The 21782-nt window shown below is 47.0% G+C and overlaps 1 protein-coding gene across 3 annotated transcripts in view; it reads right to left on the bottom strand.

The window, feature by feature from the left end:
* Positions 1 to 18432: 18432 nt before the first annotated feature.
* LOC111835111 (NLR family CARD domain-containing protein 3-like) overlaps positions 18433 to 21782 on the bottom strand; it is a 36927-nt gene continuing 33577 nt past the window's right edge. For all 3 annotated transcript variants that reach the window (XM_072711761.1, XM_072711763.1, XM_072711762.1), the window contains one exon: positions 18433 to 19205. In XM_072711761.1, the coding sequence (XP_072567862.1) occupies positions 18685 to 19205 (521 nt within the window). In that variant the 3' untranslated portion in view covers positions 18433 to 18684. The remainder of the gene's footprint in view (positions 19206 to 21782) is intronic.

Genomic DNA, 21782 nt, shown 5'->3' with positions numbered 1-21782 from the left:
CCTTAGCTAGATGTAGAACAGGCACTATGCAATAACAGAGATTTCGGATCTACCATTCATTAGCTCAAACATTAAACGACACGAATGCTTCAAAAGCATCAGTATCAGCTCTTCTCTGACAGCATGGTGGGAGTTTCTAAAAACGACTGCGTCTTCATTAATCCCATGCAAACGTACTCCCATCTGGAACAACCATGACATACCACTAAACAATAATATGATAAATTTCCCGGATTGCAGTTGTAAAGGTATTAAATACTTGTAACATATATTCGAAGAAATGGACTTTATCCCCTTTGACCTATTAGTTAAAAGATATGGGATTAACAAGAATAGATTTTTAGAATATCAACAAGTTAAATCTATAGTAAAAAGGAAATTCAAGTCTGATCAAATCAAATTACAAATACCACCAAGTGTGGCAGAATTCCTTAATCTCAAAACCCCCAAATTACTGTCTAAAATATACAGGACACCTTCGAAAATGGATGAATCAATATCCCTTCCTATTGCAAAATGGGAGGCAGATTTATCAATCAGCTGGGACCACAATTTCTGGTCTAAGGTTTAAAAACCTTTGAACTGATTAGAAGTCCCAGTTTACAATTAATACAATACAAAATCCTGCATAGAGTGCACCATACAGGGCATCGGATGTTCAGGATGGGTTTTACGTCTTCTAACAACTGCTCACACTGTCAAGGGGATACACCTGACAATTATATCCATGCTCTTTGGTTCTGTCCACCTCCTCAGATGTTCTGGCGCAGGATTTGTGAGGACTTATCAAAGTGTCTGAAATGTACCATTCCAGCCTCTCCTTCAGTCTGCTTGTTGGGTGACCCAGATGGTGTCACTACAGAGATTAACACAACCCACATGGTTTTCACCACTTTATGCATTGCTAAGAAGACTGTCCTCATGAACTGGAAAAATGAAAATAATCTTAATATCAACCAATATTGAGAGAGATTGCTGGACCATATTAGTCTTGATACAGCTTCTGCGGCACATTAGACCAATCTCTCTGGGCTCCTTTGATCAGCTGCATCACCTAGTGGCGGTGGGGGGTCGCAGGTTTGTCCCACTTCGGTCTTTGTTGTTGGTGTGGGGGGGGGGGGCATATGGGCTTGGGGCGTCTGGGGGTTCCTGGGGGGGGGGGCGGTTTCTGGGGGGGTTCGGTGCTGGGACTGCGGTCCTGGCCTGGATGGGGCTTTGGGGGTGTGTCGGCGGGGTGTGGGTTGGCACATGCACTGGGGCCCAGCCCCAGCGTGGGGGCTTTTGGCGCGTCGGAGGGGCTGGGGGCTTCTTTAGCTGGTGGGGAGGTTGTTACCATCTGTCCGCAGGTGGTCCCTGCCTTAGGGTTATCCACACTGCGGGGGTGGGGGGGAATCCAATAGAGCAGAATGGACCCAACCTGGGTGTCTATTGTCTTATGTAGTCTGGGAGTTGACTGAATGGGTGTAGGTGTAGTTTTTCCCTCTGTGGTGGGGTCTGGTTGGCTGCCCCGGGCTCTGTGGTGTCCGGTGGTGCCGCTGCTCTGGGCCCCGGACTGGATGGGGTCCAGTCTGCCCTGGTGTGGCCGGCCGTCGGCGGAGCCTGCGGGCTCACCGCCACGGCCCCCTGGGGCTCCTGCGATGTGGCTGCCGGATGGCCCCTCTCCGGAGCACTCCTCTGCCCTTTTCTCTTTGGGGAAGATGGTGGCGCAGGAGGTAGTGCTATTGTTTGGCAACCAGAGGGTTGCCGGTTCGAGCCCCGGGTCCTCCTGACCCCATTGAAGTGTCCTTGAGCAAGACACTGAACCCCAAATTGCTCCCGGTGTGCAGGTTGGCGCCTTGCATGGCAGCCTTCGCCACTGGTGTGTGAATGTGAGTGTGGATGGGTGAATGTGAGGCATGTATTGTAAAGCACTTTGAGTACTCGTAGGAGTAGAAAAGCGCTATATAAATGCAGTCCATTTACCATTTACCATTTTCTGGGTGGGGGCTGCAATTGTCCCTGCGGTGGTCCTCCTGGGGTTCCTGTGCCCTGGGGGTCCTCTGGATGTCTGGGGCCCGGGTCTCCTCCGTGTCAGCTTCATGTCCTGGGTGGGTGGGGCTGTGGCTCCCCACACACACTACTAGGCATTTACATGGAGAAACCTTAGGAACACCAGCGCGCTGACACACACAGGTGTGCACACAGGTGCTCACGGACACACACTGTCTTGATCGGCTGTTGCTTCTGGGCATGTGTTGTAATGTTGGTCGTGTGTGCTGTTCAACAACATTTAATGTTTGATTAGTACAGATGTATGTTGTCTTTCTCTTTTCAGCAGACATGGAAGCAGATTATCTGTTTTGTTTTTTTATTTTCTCCTTTTTTTTCCCTCTCTCTCCCTCTCTCTCTTCCCCCCTTCTTCACATTTGTTTTCCCCCCCTCTCCCTCTTTTGAGGAAGTAAAATAAATAAATAAATAATAAAATAAATACAAATAAAGTAGTCCTCCGCAGAGGTGGGGTGGAGGAGGGAATATTAAAAAAAAAAAAAAAAAAAAAAAACATTAGATTTGGGTTGCGTTCAGTAGCTGGGTTTTTGTTTGTTATTTTGGCTATAATCACTCCTGAGTCCTTCTGTAGGGCCCTATGAAATCCGTTTTGTTTTTTCCTAAATTCTGTTTTATTTTTTCCTAAATTCCATTTTTTCCATTTTTATTCTTCTGAATTTTGTGTTTTACGTTATAAACATATTTGTTTATAACGTAAAACTGGCTAATTATGGAGTGGATGGGGGAAAAAAGAACAATGCAATAGGAAAAAATCACATTTAATGACTGCTATTCAGCTTCAACTTCAAGTGCTGGGTGTGTGGCATCACACCTCTCAGAACATCCTTGTATGCTTTAAGGCAGTAGGCTGCATTGTCTGTGACCACTGCCCAGACATCATTGAGATCCAGTTTGTTGTTGTGGAGGGAGCCTATTACTGCTTGGGCAAAGGTTGAGTAGTTGCATCGCTCCATGAAAATTACATCCACCAGAAAGTACTGGCCTTCAAAACCTGCACAAATAAGAGAAATAAGAAGAAACTTTTAGTTAACTTTATTTTAATTAGCATCAGAATAACAACGGATAATCACCAGTAATCACCTAGTAATTATTCAGATTCAGTTCATTTTTACAAAAAATATTTCACAAGAAATATGCACATTTTTACGTATTGGCATAACTAATACGATTGCAATATTGTAATGCATGTAATTCGCATTACATTCTAATAAGTATATTTAAATTTACTGGTGTGAATGTGGTCTACTTAATTCACTCACCAATGACGATGTTCTGAACGCTGCAGTCTCTTGCATCCGTAGTTTCGTCAACAACGACTGATATTTTTTTTCCTTGAAGCTTGTATACATCCGACTTGAAACACAACACGGAGGGCTGCCATCTGCAGAAATTCTCAGATGACTCAGCTATAGTTGGATGCATCAGGAATGGAGACGACTCGGAATACAGGAAGGCGGTGGACAGGTTTGGAATGGTGTGAGCTGAACCAACTGCAACTCAACATCAACAAGACCAAGGAACTGGTGGTTGACTTAAAAAGATTACGGTCTCCTGCTACTCCCCTGTCCATTAAGGGGGTGGATGAGGAGATCGTTCAGGACTACAAGTACCTCAGCGTCCACCTGGACAATAAGCTGGACTGGTCAAAGCATTCACTGGCTACCTACAAGAAGGGTCAAAGTAGGATGTACTTCCTAAGGAGACTCAGGTCTTTTAGAGTCTGCAACACCATGCTGCGGATGTTTTATGAGGCTGTGGTGGCCAGCGCCATTTTCTTCTCTGTAGCAAGCTGGGGTGGCAGCATGAAAGTGGCAGAGGCCAAGAGGCTCAACAAGCTTATCAGGAAAGCGGCTTCTGTAGTGGGTGAGGAACTTGACAGCTTGGAAATGGTGGCTGAACGGAGGATATTGTTCCGACTTCAGTCTATCATGGACAATGCTGATCACCCGCTCCACAATGTGGTGGCTGATCAGAGAAGCACTTTTAGCTACAGGCTGACTAGCTTTAAGTGCTCCACTGAACGCTACAGAAGATCTTTCCTACCCACGGCCATCAGACTATATAACTCGTTAAAATGATCTCACACCCAGCCTCAGACGCTAAAATAAATAAATAAACTCCATCCCGCCACACACCATACCTACCTTACATACCTTACATACCATACCTTAGCCTGGGCAAGAAACCTGCTGCTATTTGGATGTGCAATGTTCACACAGTAATTTACCTGTGTAAATTACCACTTAACAGTATTTATTCTATTTATATATATTGTATTTCTGCTTCTGTATTTATCATGGTGTACATAAGCGCAGAGTCTCTTATAACTTTATTTTTAGTTCTTATTCTTATATCTGATATTCTTTTCTTTTATGTTCTTGTCCTGTGTCTATGTGTGACCGTCTGTAGTAACATGAGCAATTTCCTCCGGGATAAATAAAGTTTTTCTGATTCTGATTCTGATTCTGATTCTGTCGCACAGCCTCCATATGCTGCTCGAACACACGGGGTAAGTGGATTTGAAGGAGGCTGCTCTCGTGTTCTGGGGGGTATTCCAGAAAGCAGGTTATGTGACATACCCGGGTAAGTTTAAGGGTAAGTTAGTGGATAACCTCATCTTTCGGTTCCAAAAACGGAGGTTAACTTTCTGGGTATGTACGTAACCATAGCAGCTTACTCTCTGAAGATAACCTGCTACTGAGCAGGTTATGTTCCAGGGTCAGTTTGTTGCAGAAGGTTACTGAGCATGGCGTGCCCTTTTGATGACGATCCTGTGGACGTGGAGGCATAAATTATACAAGGTTTTTTTCGCCGGGAGAGAGTTATAAGACCGCATATTGATGTCTTTTCATTTCCTAATGATTATTTGAAAAAGCGTTATCGGTTTTCAAAAGAATCGTTCATTTACTTAACATCTCTTGAAACCGCATATTGCAAATGTCACAAACCCAAACCGCGGGTCTGCGTTTAGCACAGAAAACATTCTGTGCATAGCACTTCGGTTTTTTGCGTCAGGGCATTTTTGTACAATATGGGCGACACAGAGCATGTAGGAAAGGCAACTGTGTGTAGAGCCGTTCGCACAGTATGTCTGGTACAGTACTTAACGCTTCTTACACACGTTTGTACAGTTCCCTGTCCATAAAGCTCTGCGTGTTCTTATGTTCTAATGGCTCAGGTAGCTGGTATGGCTGTTATTTAACCCCTAAAGTCCTGCCCACCCCTTGGCAGGAAAAGTAAATGCTTTCATAGTGATTTAACAGTCAAAAGGATGCGGAAGGGTTACGTGTTTAATTATTTTGCATTATAATAAAAGGGGAGGCGATGTCAAATTTGCAATTTAATACACACGCATTTACTCTGTCCGTTATTTTTTGCCAAGCCAACTCTTTCTTTAGCCGTTGCTTTTTTTCATTATTATTGGCTTGAATTCCCCATATGCGTGCATTAAAACTTCCAACTTGAAGTTGGAAGCCTCTGTGAAGTATGCCGCTCTCTTTTTTTCACTTTGATTTTCCATTCTGACTCGTGAAATCGGCGATCAATTGAAAACGTCTTTATGTATGCACGGTGCACGCGCATTAACTCTGGGTAACCAATAGGAGGTTGATTGAACTTACTCTTCTCAGGTGTTTTGGAACAGACATACTCATGGTATGCGGGTTTGGGGTATATCAACCCAGAGGTTAAGATTTACCAAATGGTAAGTTAACCAAGCTTTCTGGAATACCCCCCTGGCAGCGCTCCTCCTTGTTTACAGTGCTTGACCAAAAACGGACGTAGCTTTTTAATTTTTTCTAAAGGAATGTCTGACTCGGCACATAGAGCAACAAAATCTTCAATAAACTCACGTCTTGCTTCAGCTAATTTTTTTGCATGACCAAGACTTTGCTGGAGTGAGCGGCTCGCGCTAGTCTGCTTCTTGTCTCTGTTTCTGATGTGAGTCTTTGACTGTAAGTGGTCATCACATGTGTTCTTGCGGGTCCAGTTTGCCATGTGCTGGAAAAACCTACAAAAGAGTTGTTCTCCGGATTCATAAAAATCGTTTGGTTATTGTTCTGCCCTAAACTTAGCACTAAGAGTCGAATTATGTAATTTTTTTGAGGACTTCGGTGTTTCAGCGAGCCTCTTCGCCATAGCTGACTTTTTCCCCCGTGTCTGTACGTTTGTGTGTGAGTCCCGCCTCAACAGGTAACACATACAGGGGGCTGCAGTGGCCAAAATTCATTAGAAATAATTGCGTTGCTTTGCCCACACACTGATATCAGCGAATTATACGACATTCCGCGTTTTACAACGGAATCCATTTTATTTGTTGAATTCTGCGATTCCGTCCGCGTTTTCTGCATCGCGGAAATCATAGGGCCCTACTTCTGCACCAGGTTTATTTGTTCTGTGTCTGTCACGTGTAAATAAAAACCAGAAAAACATAAAAATATACCTCTTTGTCCTCGTTTGTTCCCTTGTGCATCACACCCTGTGTTTCCCTTATTCTACTTCCCCTTTCCCTTCCACTCTGTTACGCCCCAACCCTAGACTGGGCCTCGTAACAGAAATTGGGGGCTCGTCCGGGATAGAACTGTTAAATTTTGGTGGCATCGTCCCCCTGTTTTGTCTATGTCACTCAGTTCCTGTGTCTTTTTCGGCTTTCTTTGGGGGATTAACTGTGGTAGGAAAAGTCTCTGTAATTGGGATTAGCATGGCTATGTTCAACCTCCTTTAGTTTACCCTGAGCCCCACACAGGAGCAGTTTGATAGTTGCAGGAAGTGAGACCTGGATAATGGCTTTGGAGATGGAGGCAGATTGGGATGCTGCCTTGCAAAAGGCGAGGGTGGGCCAGCCACAGCCTATTCCTCAGCCTTGTAAGGTAAGCTCGCCCCTTGGAACTGCTTGCTCCATTGCTTCCTTGGCTTGTGCCGGTGCTAGCCCGCCGGACGATGCTTCGCATCCTTGCACTCAGTCTCAGACAGTTCCAACCCGGTCCCCTGAGAGGGAGAATATTGGATTTGATGTGAGTCGCACGCACGCACCTTTGGTCGCTTTTGCTGCAGTGCAAACTCATGGGGAAAGCTCAAGAGGTTTGTTCAGCTCTTGGTTTAGAACAGAGCCTTGATTATGATGTTGTAAAGGCTACTGTCTTGAGGGCATATGAGTTAGTGCCTGAAGCTTACCAGCATAACTTCCGCAAGCTTTGTAAATCCGCCTCTCAAACCCACGTGGAATTCGCTCGGGGGAAGTTACTCCACTTTGATAAGTGGTGCACTGCTAGTGGTGTGACGGATTTTCAATCACCTCAAGGAGCTGCTTTTGCTTGAGGAGTTTAAAAACTGTGTACCTGACCGTGTTGTTATCTATTTGAACGAAGCCGCTATATATAAAACACATAAAAGAGAAGTACCCTCTCCCCAAATGATCCAAATGGCAGATTTCAGTTTTTTTGTAATGTAAGACTCATGTTGACTGAAAGTATTATTCTGAAAGAAAAAAAAATACATAATTTTGTTATGACCCCAACCATGACATACTACTTGTTTGATGCGTCCTGTTAAAGTCTACTTTGATCAGGGGACCTCTGGAAATGCTGGGGGCATCCAAGACTGCTTCTGAATTGCCAGTGCGTATGCTGGACCTGGCTTCAGCTTTGGGTGACAAATTCTTTATCAATCTAACCATAAGACCACAGCCCAATAATGTGGGGGAATCACATACTTCATTTCCATCAACATGGAACCAGTGCTGGTCTGGGTCTCACTTGGTGCCTATTGAGAACCTGTCCTTGTTTCCATGGTTTAAAAAAAGAATGTAATGTAAATGTTACATAGGCGGAAGTGAGAGTAAAGGTTCATATGAATTCTATTTTTTTTTTATCTGTTTTGGATTTTAAGCTTTTATAAGCTTCTCCCCAGTCTCTGTGTATAAGTCAATATGTTCTTTAACTGTTCTTTCAAGGATCACAAAATAAAAAAGCATGTTAAAAATGAAACTTTGCTGTCTGCCTCATTATATCTTTGCTCGAGTACCACAATATTTCATTTATTTGACCTGTGACATGTTTTTGCTTCTCATTACATCTGGCCACCCCTCCTGGAGCCGACACCTTATCGTGGTGGAGGGGTTTGCGTGTTCCAGTGATCCCAGGAGCTAAGTTGCCCGGGGGTTTATGCCCCTGGTAGGGTCACCCAAGGCAAACAGGTCCTGGGTGAAGAACCAGATGAAGTGCGGCTCAAAAGACCCCTTATGAAGAAAAACAATATGGAAACACGTTTTCCCTTGCCCGGACACGGGTCACCGGGGCCCCCCCTGGAGCTAGGCCTGGGGGTGGGGCTCGATGGCGAGCGCCTGGTGACCAGGCCTATACCCATGGGGCCTGGTCGGGCACAGCCCGAACAAGGCACGTGGGTCCCCCCTCCAATGGGCTCACCATAGGGGTCGGGTGCATTGTGAGCTGGGCAGTGGCCAAAGGCGGGGACCTTGGCGGTCCGATCCTCGGCTGCAGAAGCTAGCTCTTGGGAAATGGAATGTCACATCTCTGATGGGGAAGGAGCCTGAGCTGGTGCGCGAGGTTGTGAAGTTCCGGCTAGACCTCGACGCACAGCTTGGGCTCTGAAACCAGTCTCCTCGAAGGGGGTTGGACCCTCTTCCACTCTGGAGTTGCCTGCGGGGAGAGGCACCGAGTGGGGGTGTGCGTACTTATTGCCCCCTGGCTGGGCGCCTGTACATTGGGGTTTACTGCAGTGGACGAGAGGGTAGCCTACCTTCGCCTTCGGGTGGGGGGATGGGTTCTAACTGTTGTTTGTGCTTATGCACCGAGTGGCAGTTCAGAGTACCCACCCTTTTTAGAGTCCCTGGAAGGGGTGTTGGAGAGCACTCATTCTGGGGACTCTCTTGTTCTGCTGGGGGACTTCAATGCTCACGTGGGCAATGACAGTGAGACCTGGAGTGGCGTGATTGGGAGAAACGGCCCCCCCGATCTGAACCAGAGTGGTGTTCTGTTGTTGGACTTCTGTGCTCGTCACGGATTGTCCATAATGAACACCATGTTCAGGAATAAGGGTGTTCATATGTGCACTTGGCACCAGGGCACCCTAGGCCACAGTTCGATGATCGACTTTGTAGTCGTGTCATCGGACTTGCGGCCGCATGTCTTGGACACTGGGGTGAAGAGAGGGGCGGAGCTGTCAACTGATCACTACCTGGTGGTGGATTGGCTCCACCGGTGGAGGAGGAAGCCGGCCAGGCCTGGCAGGCCCAAGCGTATAGTGTGGGTCTGCTGGGAACGTCTGGCAGAATCCCCTGTCAGGAGGAGTTTCAACTCCTACCTCCGACAGAACTTCTCCCATGTCCCGAGGGAGGCGGGGTACATTAAGTCCGAATGGGCCATGTTCCGTGCCTCCATTGTGAAGGCGGCTGACCGGAGCTGTGGCCGTAAGGTGGTCGGTGCCTGTCGCGGTGGCAATCCGTGAACCCACTGGTGGACACCAGTGGTGAGGGATGTCGTCAAGCTGAAGAAGGAGTCCTATCGGGCCTTTTTAGCCTATGGGACTGCAGAGGCAGCTGACAGGTACTGGCAGGCCAAGCAGGATGCAGCTTCGGCGGTCGCTGAGGCAAAAACTCAGGTTTGGGAGGAGTTTGGTGAGGCCATGGAAAACAACTTCCGGACGGCTTCGAGGCGATTCTGGTCCACCATCCGGCGGCTCCGGGCGGAAAAGCAGTGCAACATCAACACTGTTTATGGTGGGAATGGGGTGTTGCTGACCTCAACCCAGGATGTTTTGGGTCGGTGGAAGGAGTACTTCGAAGACCTCCTCAATCCCACCAACACGCCTTCCAATGTGGAAGCAGAGTATGGGGACTTGGGTGTGGACTCCCCTATCTCGGGGGCGGAGATCACTGAGGTGGTTAAAAAGCTCCTCAGTGGCCGAGCCCCAGGGGTGGATGAGATCCACCCGGAGTTCCTTAAGGCTCTGGATGCTGTGCGGCTGTCCTGGTTGACACGCATCTGCAGCATCGCATGGACATCGGGGGCAGTGCCTCTGGACTGGCAGACCGGGGTGGTGGTCCCCCTCTTTAAGAAGGGGGACCAGAGGGTGTGCTCCAACTATAGGGGGATCACACTCCTCAGCCTCCCTGGTAAGGTCTATTCGGGGATTCTGGAGAGGAGGGTCCGCCGGATTGCCGAACCTCGGATTCAGGAGGAGCAGTGTGGTTTTTGCCCCGGCCGTGGAACAGTGGACCAGCTCTATACTCTCCGCAGGGTTCTGGAGGGTTCATTGGAGTTTGCCCAACCAGTCTACATGTGTTTTGTGGACTTGGAGAAGGCATTCGACTGTGTCCCTCGGGGAGTCCTGTGGAGGGTGCTCCGGGAGTATGGGGTGCCGGGCTTCCTTTTAAGGGCTGTTCGGTCCCTGTCTGACCGGTGCCAGAGTTTGGTCCGCATAGGCAGCAATAAGTTGGACTTGTTTCCGGTGAGGGTTGGACTCCGTCAGGGCTGCCCTTTGTCACCGATTCTGTTCATAGTTTTTATGGACAGAATTTCTAGGCGCAGCCAAGGAGTTGAGGGTGTCCGGTTTGGTGACCTCAGGATTAGGTCTCTGCTTTTTGCAGATGATGTGGTTCTGTTGGCCTCATCGGACCGTGACCTTCAGCTCTCGCTGGGACAGTTCATAGCCAAGTGTGAAGCGGCTGGGATGAGAATCAGCACCTCCAAATCCGAGACCATGGTCCTCAGCCGGAAAAGGTTAGAATGCTCTCTCCAGGTCGGGGATGGGGTCCTTCCCCAAGTGGAGGAGTTTAAGTATCTCTGGGTCTTGTTCACAAGTGGGGGGACGATGGAGCGGGAGATCGACAGGCGGATCGGTGCAGTGTCCACAGTGATGCGGGCACTGCATCGGTCTGTCATGGTAAAGAATGAGCTGAGCCGGGGAAGACCCAGAACACGCTGGAGGGACTATGTCTCTCGGCTGGCCTGGGAACGCCTCGGGATTCCCCAAGAGGAGCTGGATGAAGTGGCCGGGGAGAGGGAAGTCTGGGTTTCCCTGCTGAGACTGCTGCCCCCGCGACCCGACCTCGGATAAGCGGGAGATAATGGATTGATGGATGGATTGATGGATCCTTTTCCACAGAGTAAAAAATTATGCAGCATTATTCCACTAATAAGACTATAGTCATGAGCTATGGGTAGTGACCGAAAGAATTAGATCGCGAGTATAAGTGGCCAAAATGAGTTTTCTCTGCAGGGTGGCTGGGCTCTCCCTTAGAGATAGGGTGAGGAGCTTGGTAATTCGGGAGAGACTCAGAGTAGAGCTGCTGCTCCTTCACATTGAGAGGAGCCAGATGAGGTGGCTCGAGCAACTGCTTAGGATGCCTCCTGGACACCTCCCTGGTGAGGGTATGACAGACAGGTTTCAGTACCCTGCCTCTCTATGTACCATTAACTCTTCCATTGTCGCCGCCTAGTGGTTCGGACGCATACGTCCAAATTTTCAATAACAAAAAAAAATGACGTTCAATAAAAGAAACAAATGTATCAAATCAACCAAAAACGGCTTGTTACACTACAAAAAACCTTTCAGATAATATCTGTAGAAAGTTGCGCAATTTTTGTGCCATGGTTTTTTTGTAACAAGTAAAAATAAAATGACCATGGTAGCCATCTTTAAACGGGTCGAGTGTCAGGAAGTAAAATATAAGTGTTAATAAAATGAAAACTAAGCACTTCAAACTATTTCTTTCACGGCCAATAATTCATAAACCGTCACAGTATTAAGACAAAACACGCATTTTTCCATAAATATGACTGTAATGCTCTGAAATAGCTTGCTCACTCATCGCGGAAAAATGTCAGTCGGCATTCTGTACATTCGTGCAATGTTTATTATCTTCGGAGTTTTAGAAGAAAACCAATGAATAAAATGACAAAGTTACCCTCGTTTGAAAGCTTGATCTCTTATGTACATAAATCAATCACTGTAATCCTTCATTGTCAAGTATTTTTTCAGATATATGCTCTGCTTCCCTGCTAGCACATTATTTTTTACGCACTGAACCTTTGCCCATGGTTATGTTTCACCATAATAAACTTTTTACATGAACATCAAATTACAGTGTCATTTGCTTCATCCAATAGAGGTGTGTCTAAGGTTTGCAAAATGGTATGGGATGTGCTGATTGGGCATTGTTTTTCGCGCTGGGGACATGAATGCGCAACTTATTATCTGCAGGTGCAGTATTTGTGGGAGTGTCTCGATTACGCATTGCGCACGTAGTCTCCGTGAGTTTACCCAGTTATTTTCGGACAACAACTTTTTTGACTGAAGAAAAATGGCTCGGATGACTTTCACTGTTGAGAAAGCACAGAAGATGATTTTGAAGAGTGGTTCGGGGGAAGAAAGTGTCGCTTTTATCCATTGATTCGATGGAGGAGGACGCTTTTTTGCGCGGAGAGGATGCAACGCTCGACATAAGTACATTTATTTACAGTTTACTCTTTTATTCTATAGATTTTTATAATTCCGTGATTCAGTAAATTACAATTAACATTTGCTTTGGTAACACTTGTATTGTGGTACATTGGGAAAAGTTCCGCATCGCCTTTGTCAAGCTTTGAAGTGTGCAAAGTAATGCAGCGCTTTTGGCTTTCACTTGGGCAAAGTTACGCGGGGCTTTGTTTGGGCAAAGTTATGCGGGGGACTTGTCGGCCTTGTTTGAGCAAAGTTATGTACAGTACTTGTCGGCTTTGTTTGGGCAACATTATGTACGGTACTTGTCGGCTTTGTTTGGGCAAAGTTATGCGGGGCACTTGTCAGCTTTGTTTGGGCAAAGTTATGCGGGGCACTTGTCGGGCTTTGTTTGGGCACAGTTATGCGGGGCACTTGTCGGGCTTTGTTTGGGCACAGTTATGCAGGGTTAGGGTTAGAAACAAAATGTTTCTTATGACCCATAAGTGGTAATGCATTTAGAAAGAAAGACGCTATCCCAAAACACTGCTAGTTACACTGCGGCCATTTTGGATAGGTTTGGCACAAGTCGTGTGAATAAAATATAGATTTTCCTACAAATGTGTGGTGATTTTGTGTGACAAAATGTTACTTATGACCCATAAGTGGTAATGCATTTAGAAAGAAAGACGCTACCCCAAAAAACACTGCTAGTTACACTGTGGCCAGTTTGGATAGGTTTTGGATAGGTTTTGGATAAGTTTGGCACAAGTCGTGTGAATAAAATATAGATTTTCCTACAAATGTGTGGTGATGATGTGTGACAAATTGTTACTTATGACCCATAAGTGGTAATGCATTTAGAAAGAAAGTTGCTACCCCAAAAAACACTGCTAGTTACACTATTGCCATTTTGGATAAGTTTCAGATTAGTTTAGGTTAGGTTTTGGATAGGAAAGGCTCCCAGTTGCACCATTTGCTCTTTCCTCCGTAAAACCTGTTGGGCTGCATCAAATGATATGAAATTGGGCACACATGTAGAAAACAAGTTTGGGAACCAGATTTTTAAAATTGGACCTATTCCATCATGTAGTTTTTGAAATATTTACAAAAATCCAAGACACAAAGACAGGTTTTTGTATTTTTCCAGCTGTTTTTGTTATATTCGCATGTCCATAAATTATACACAGGTTATTCATTTCGTTATTGAACTTCCTACAATCAATTGTAAAGGGGTCAACTTTGATTTTAGGTATCAGGCATGTGTCTGTGACTTTTATATCTGAAGTTATAAGGTAATTATTCCAAAGAGGGAAGAAATGCCCCCCCATGCAAGGGGCCCCTGGTGCCCTCCATAGAGTTAATGTCTTGTGCTCGGAACGGGGAAGCAGCACAGGATCCAATGAGATCAGGTGAACACGGGGGTTATAATTAAGCAGACAAATCTGGAACATCATGCACACACAAAGGACAGACATCAATGACCGGACTGGGGAAACATACTCCAACACAGACTTAAATAGACCAGACTAATTAACAACAATAAGAAACAGCCGGTAACACGGGGATTCCACACGAGGTAGATGAAGGGGCATGGCACACAGGAGGATCAGACAATCAGAGCAGGACAGGACCCCCCCAAAGGCTCACACTCCGGGCGCACCTAAGGGGAGCGAAGAGACGACACCTGGGACATGATGGCACCAAGGGAAACAAAAGCAAGAAACAAGCCATGGGAAACAGCAACTGCACAAGAAATAAACAAGGACGTCAACGAGGCAACGGGAACAGCACAGACACACAGAACAGGCAGAATGACACAAACCACAAAAACAGCTGACACACCACAGGGAACGCTGACACACAGGGGCACCAGAAACGGGAACACAGAAACCAAGGAGGGGAACAACAAAAGGACAACACCAGAGGACAAACCAACAGGAGGAGCACCAACAAAAGGAGGAACCAAAGAACCAGGAGGGAAAAAAGGTGAAACAGAAGGACGGGGAGCAAACATAGGGGGCACAAAACCAAGGGGCATAGAGGCAAAGGGTGGGGTGTACCAGGGTGCCAGAGGGAACCCCGGCGGACGGAAGGTGGGAGCTGCAGGGGCCACAGGCAATTGCGAGACCAAAGCTGGAGGGTCCCTTAGCGATTGCAAGGCATGAGCTGGAGGAGACACTGAAGCGGGCGAAGAGGAAGGCAGAGGGACTGCTGGAGGAGGTGAGGAGGGAGGTGAAGGGGATACTGGAGAAGGCAAGAAGGGAGCAGAAGCTGCTGCAGGTGAAGGCGTAGCCACAGCCGGTGAAGGCAACTGATGAGTCGGAGCTGGGGGACCTACAGGTGATCACCAAGGTGCCTGGAGGCTGCATTTGACAGCTGTCAATTGAGGGTGTTTGCAGGGCAGGTAAGCACAGTTCTGCTGGTATCTGGTCACCTCCACTAAACAGCAGGTTTCACAGGTGTTCTACTTTGTCAAGATACTGCTGCATACATCAATTTTCATGCAGTGCAAATCTTAAGTCTCTACAACTAATGGTTAGAAAAGAGATAGGGTTATGATTACCTATAATGACTTGAGACTTGGACATTTTGAATCAGCACCCTCTGAAACTACCATGAAAAAAGTCTGCAGTCTGTACCAGTGACTCTTAAAGAACAAAAAACTTTTACTTTTTATTCTTAACTGAAATGACATACAGGCACAAATCTTGAGATCTGGCATCCAGGAACACAGAGGAATGCAACACACAAGTCTGTACAACCAGTGCTGCCTGAGATACAAAATCAAATCTAAATTTCCCACAAATTCTTTATCTCATTTATATTTTTAACTTTTTACTGAAATGACATGCCCCAAACTTAAGATTTGGAATGAATGTGTGAAGGCAAATATGCTGCACTCCTATTGATGTAGCACCACCTGGCAGCTACTTAGAGAACACAGTTTTCTAAGTTAAATATTTAGAATAAATACTGTCTAAAATCCTTATATAAGTGTCACACCCGGCTTGTCCAATCCTCGTGTGTGCCACGCCCCCCTCGTTACCTCATGTTAATTTCCAATTATATTCACCTGTTGCCTGTTATGTTTAACTTGTTACGTGTATTTAGTCCGTGTCTGAGTCAGTATTACCCAGATCCGTCATTGATGTTTGTCGCTGTCTGCCCTGTCCGTATCAATAAACCCCTATTCCTGACTTCACGGCTTCGCTGCCTTCCTGCCCGCTGGGCGAACGTAACAGAATGACTGATGTCCAAGAAGAAATGCTTCCGCGGACCGAGGATCAGTGCCTCGGTCTGCTTCAAGAAGTGCTTTTCTAGCTGAACCAGCCCGAGGTCCAGGAGGACCCGGTGGCGCTGGATTTAGCCAGTCGGAGCGGCGACCTCCTGATGGAGATGTCCCCGAGCCGAGGACATGCACCGCATGGCAGAGGTGCATGAAAACCTCTGGCTCCTGGTACAGCGCGTGACCGACAGGAGGCTGCCGCTGGTCACGCCGCTCGCAGCAGAAGCAAGGGAGCTGCCGCTCGTCCCTACGGAGACAGCGCAACCTCCCTCCACAACCGCGAGCCAGAGAAGAAAGAGAAGGAAGCCAAAAGAGAGACCAGAGGAAGCCTCAACAATCCTCCTAGGAGCCGCCTTTCTCTCCCCAGCTTCTTTCCCTGCCAGTCATCGGGGGGAGTCCCTGATCGCCCCGGACATCACCACCGTCATGAAGTTGCCTTCGCAGGCAGCTTCCCCCTTCCGGGGAACTCGTTTGGTGCTTAAAGGGGCCAGGGCAGTGCTGGACACTATCCCGCAGGTCCCGCGATCCCTTAAAGGGACAGCGCACAGCCAGGAAGCAGCGATCCTGGATGCTATGGTACCCCCTGCTGGCCATGAGTCGGCGGTGTCTGCTGCGGCACCCCCAGCTGGCCACGAGTCAGCGGTTGCTGCTGCACCACCCTCGCCTGAGATCCTGCCAGATCCCCCGGCATTGCCTCCGCTTGCAGCCACGCCCGAGGTCCCGGCGTCACCTCCGCCTGCTGCGGCACCTATGGCCCGCTTGCCTGCTGCTGCCACTACGCCCATGGCAGCCCCTGCTGCGGTCCCACCTGCTGCCGCCCGTCCTGCCTATCTCACCGACTTCGTCCGCTGCTCTGCCCGAGCCTCCACCCGCTGCAGGGACCTCGTGACCCTCCGTCATTGATGTTTGTCACTGTCTGCCCTGTCCGTGTCAATAAACCCCTATTCCTGACTTCACGGCTTCGCTGCCTTCCTGCCCGCTGGGCAAACGTAACAACAAGTTTCTAGTCTATACGATTAAAGGTTCTTCAGATATAATATTAAAACTGAAATTAACATTAACATCTCATGAATGGCAGAAGATGGAAATAAGCAGTTTTTTTCTACTAAAAAGGGCTCAATTGGATGTCTCCAGAATACTAAATAATAAAATGGTCACTAAGGTCACCATGACTCTAAAGATATGAGCTTGAAATGATCTGAAGCCTAGTGTGACTGTGGTAGAAAAATTATAAATGAATCTCTCTGATAACTCTAGTCGAGCCACTTAGAGTAAGACTCTGGACCTCTCAGTTTGGTGTGTAAAGTAATGTCTTTTATTTAAGCAATCCAGCAAAGTGCTCTCGTCACACTCTGGCACTCGGTACCAAGTAACTCCGAGCACAAAGAGCAACCACTTGATAAACCATAACTCCTAATTCCCTATAAGGACGTCTAAGTCGTGATTGGTCACAAAACACCAACAAACCAAGCTCAAATGTATAACACAATAATCCTGCTCTATTGGTTCACCTTGATAGCACGGTGAAATCCGCCCATTTTACTCAATTTAACGGAATCTGTCTCGACTGCTAGGCTCTACTTTAGATATGTATATAGATATTGATTATACGACATTGAATCATTGTTAATGTTTCGGTGTTCCATTGATTAATGATTAACACATTGACGTATTGTCATTGAATCACTGCAAATACATGGTTAAATATGTATATATTTCCACAGCTGTATCATATTCCATAATTCTCTGACCTTTTATATTAGCACCTGTACATACTGTTATGTATGTATGCCACTGTCAGTCCAAAGGCCTATTTGGCATCCATAATTTTTTGCTGCTTCCCTGATGAGGGCAAGGCAGCCTGAAACAACTCCAAGGTCAGTGTAAGGGCAAATACCTACCTGTCAGTGTCGCCGCTGCTCCATCTGCTCCTCCGGGTTGGCTGCCTGGCGTCTGGAACTCTCCTGGGACGAAACCAGACCTTTTACAGGGGGGGGGGGGGGGTAAGGATGCCTGAGCACTGCCCATTCTGTCCGACAGGGGCGAGACCAAACCTTTTACAGTGGGGGGGGGGGAGGTAAGGGTTCTGGACAGGGTTCTGTCCAAAGGGGACGTAACAAGACCATTTACAGTAGGGTGGGAGGGGGTAAGAGTGCCTGAGCATCTGCCTCTTCTATCCGACAGGGTGGAAACCAAACCATTTACAGCGGCGGGGGGGGGGGGGGGGGGGGGTAAGGGTTCTGGACAGGGTTCTGTCCAAAGGGGATGTAACCAGACCATTTACAGTAGGGTGGGAGGGGGCAAGAGTGCCTGAGCACCTGCCCCTTCTGTCCGACAGGGGCATAACTGGACCTTTTACACTGGGGTGGGGGGTAATTATTTAATAAAACAAATGTCATTATTCAATCAAATAAATAAATTATAATTTCATTTATTTTAATCTACTGAACCAGGACAGTAACGGGATATAATTATATTTTCCAATGTTTTTTTTTCTGTTATGTCTCCAGTTAAATGATTATTATATACAGTACATTGATTCGGTGTCATTGTGTTAATGTTCAGCTGCAGCAGTAAAGTGAATTTAACTTAATCCACCAGACTGTAGTTTCATTATGTTACTCAGTTATGCCTTGGGTGACGCTGAAGCAGGACATTAATAGGACAGAACAGAAAGCCTTTATTGTCATTGTACAAGGAGGAAATACAGTAAATAGACATAAATATATAAAATGTACATCAGGATCACATTTAGTTACATTTTAATCAGAGAGGAAAAACTACAAAATTATATTTTTCTTGTTTATTCAGCTCACTGAACACAGGCATTTAGTTTTGTCAAACATACATTTCAGATTATAAAGGTTAAAAAGGAGAGATTTTACCTTTTTGCCAGGAGAACCAGCAACACATCACAGCGACACTGAGGAGTTTATATCAACATAAATCCCTGGATAGAGGGGCTCAGTGAATGAGGAGATAAATCTGTACAGGGGGGTCAGTCCATCAGAGGAGACTCTGTAGAAGGACAGAGCACCAGCCCCCCAGTCCAGATACACTCCTACTCTGCGGGAGCCTGAGGGCCGTATGGGTAGGGGAGTCTCTTTATTATTGTGCTGGACAGAGTAAATGTCAGGATAACAGTACAGACACCATGACTTGTCATTGCATCCAAGCCGACAGTCCCACCCTCCTTTCCTCCTGATCCCTTTATAAGTCACTCCTATTTCAGCTCCATATCCATCCCACTCAGCCTCCCAGTAACAGCGGTCAGTCAGACTCTCTCTGCACAGAACTTGGGGGCACCAGTCAAATCTCTCTGGGTGATCAGGATATGGCTGCACCTCTGCCCCCCCTGTCACCTTCCTGTTCCCCCCTGACAGAGACAGGTGTCGGTGTGCTGTGTTGGGGTCCAGTGTCAGCAGGCAGGAGTCTGTAGGCAGGAGGAAGAATTATTAATACCATCAGGCAGCCTGTACTTTATGTTCCTGTACAATATAAAAACAGCACAGCTTCCCCTAACGAAACGGAAACTGAAGTTTATGAAATAGCTCAGGAAATGTCAGTCGGCGCACATTCCGGCGCTGGAGATGCGCTCCATGAGGCTCCAGTATTTGCAGTGATTGTCTGACATGGTCTTTAGTCACAGTAAAGCCGCTCTGAATGGATTTCACATGCATCGGCTTATTTCCGTGAAGCGTGTCAGACTGTATCTACTGATCCGGGAGAAACACTGCGGTGTCAAGTGGGGCGGAATAGATGCCGTGCAAACTAATGATAATACCGTCTACAAACCATCATGAAAAACAGAAAGATTATACTCAGTGTAGGATCACACATGCACATATCACAGGGCCTAAATTCCAGGTGGCCTGAGACAAGGCCGAGCCTGGTACGAGAGGCACCAAAGGGGGGTTACACACATAAACACACACACACAGATATCAAGAGAGGCTAGCACTCCAACTTTTATTGCCCAAAGATTTAGGGACCTACAGACAAGCAGAGTGGACTTCACGGACAGGGGTCCCTCGACTTGGCACACAACCCCCTCCCCATACATTCCGCCTTACATTTCACTCACCCAACAGACAAACACCCTAAAGGAAATTTCATTTAAGTTTGGCTTTTGTATACCCTGTATATTGATTTACTCACAACTACTAGTCTCAATATACAGATAGGTTATGTTTGTATGTGTCCTTAGACAATCTCAGTGTTTTGTGTGCCACCCTTATAACCATGTTCACGGAGTATCACCTATTTTACCCCTTTACACTTGAACACGTATAAATTTAAATAAATAGATAGGTATAGCTACCATTGTATATATGTTCTCATGGTATACCAGAAGAATCTGGAAAGTGAGTGTAAACAATGTGTCCTAACTTTTAGAGAGAGTTCTTTGTTAAAACCCCCCCTTCTCTTCCAACATTCCTTTGTGGTCCTTATCTGATCTTCATAATTACATTGTTTGTTTTATTCCGTTATTTCGTGTTTGTTGTTTGTGTTAGGTGTAATGTCTGTCTTATGTCAGTTGTAGTGTTAGCTAGGAATAAATGCATGTCTTTTACACAACTTTAGCCTCCGTCATTGTGTGTCTCATAATAAGTTCCTGCCATTGTGCGATCTTGCTACACGCTCTGAACCTTGAACTCGCCTGAAACATTGCGAGACTCTCTCTCATTGGCCGTGAGGGGAGCTTCGCTACCAATCGTGTACATTACCTGGTGATGCAGCTCGCTGGACGAGCCTTCTAACCCAGGTTACTAAGCGATACTGGTAATTAGTGAATCCCATTTAAGTCTCACATTAACAGACTCACAGGGATACCGCAATTGAGTTTGGAGGAGCCGACCATTCGGCATAACAATTGATTAATAATCAGCATTAAATAATAATTAATTAAACTTTAATTAATTCAAACATATTGGTGGAGAATATTAAAATTTATTTGAGCTATTAATTCCTACATCAGAAAGACAGGGAGATTCTCATTAACTCAGGAAAACAGAAAAATATTGCACTGAAAAACAGGATGATTATTACATTGATTAGGAAAAACAAAACTGATTATTTTAAGATGAATGCAATAATAAATGAAAGTGAAAACGAAAGTTCAAACAAGGAGACCTTATGGACGTCGTCATGTCCAATCACAGCGGTCCAAGTTCTATATAAAGAATAAGTCTAACCCACTTCTTTGCCGTTACAGCTATTCGGTTCGCTGTTTTGCTCCGTGTTCCGCTGTCTAGGCTCCTCCCTGTCTGGGTCATGTCTGACTCCGACGGTCGGCCCCCTTTTGGGGATTTCGTTTCTCCTTCACCTGCTCTCAGTGAAGGTTTTGGCGCCTCCCGTCCCTTGCGGAGAAGCGCGCGGCTATCTCAACTGTCTCCGAGTCGGGACATCCGTCTATGGTCCGACCAGCATCTCCGGAGTTTTGTGGAGGACGAGGGGATTCCCGTCGCTCCCGATCTCTCCCGCTCGGAGATCTTGCAAATAGCCCTTCACCTCCCAGGGGTGCCCGGATCCTCCTCGGCCGTGCTCGCACCGGCCGTCTCCTCTCCGCTGGCGCCCGCTGTCCCTGCGCCGTCTGCGCCCTCTTCGCCCGCTAGGCTGCCCGCTCCTCTGGACCCCCCTGCTCGACAGTCTCGTGGATGCAAGAGGTCTGCCGCCCGGATTCGCTCCTCTTGCCCGAAGCGCTCCTGTCCTGCTGACTCCGACGCCTTGGCTTCACAAGTGCATTCTGCGATCTCTTCTCTGACCCGCACCATGGAGTCCTTCGGTGATCGCCTGCGCGCCTTGGAAACCTCATCGCATGTGCCTGCCCGTCCGGTGCCCATTCCGCCTGTCGGCTCCGCCATTCCAGTCGCCCCTCCGGCGTCTGTGAGGTTCTCCCTGGCCACCGCTGTCCCGGCTGCACCCTCTGGTAGACCATTCATATCACCCTCCGCCGCCGTCCCGTCCCGTATGCAATCTCGCATCCTCCAAGGTAAAGACGTTAATTTGG

Source organism: Paramormyrops kingsleyae, chromosome 5, assembly GCF_048594095.1.
Source record: "Paramormyrops kingsleyae isolate MSU_618 chromosome 5, PKINGS_0.4, whole genome shotgun sequence".
NCBI classification, from domain to species: Eukaryota; Metazoa; Chordata; class Actinopteri; order Osteoglossiformes; family Mormyridae; genus Paramormyrops; species Paramormyrops kingsleyae.
The sequence above is the reverse complement of the archived record's forward strand: the minus strand, read 5'-3'. Positions and strand labels throughout refer to the sequence as shown.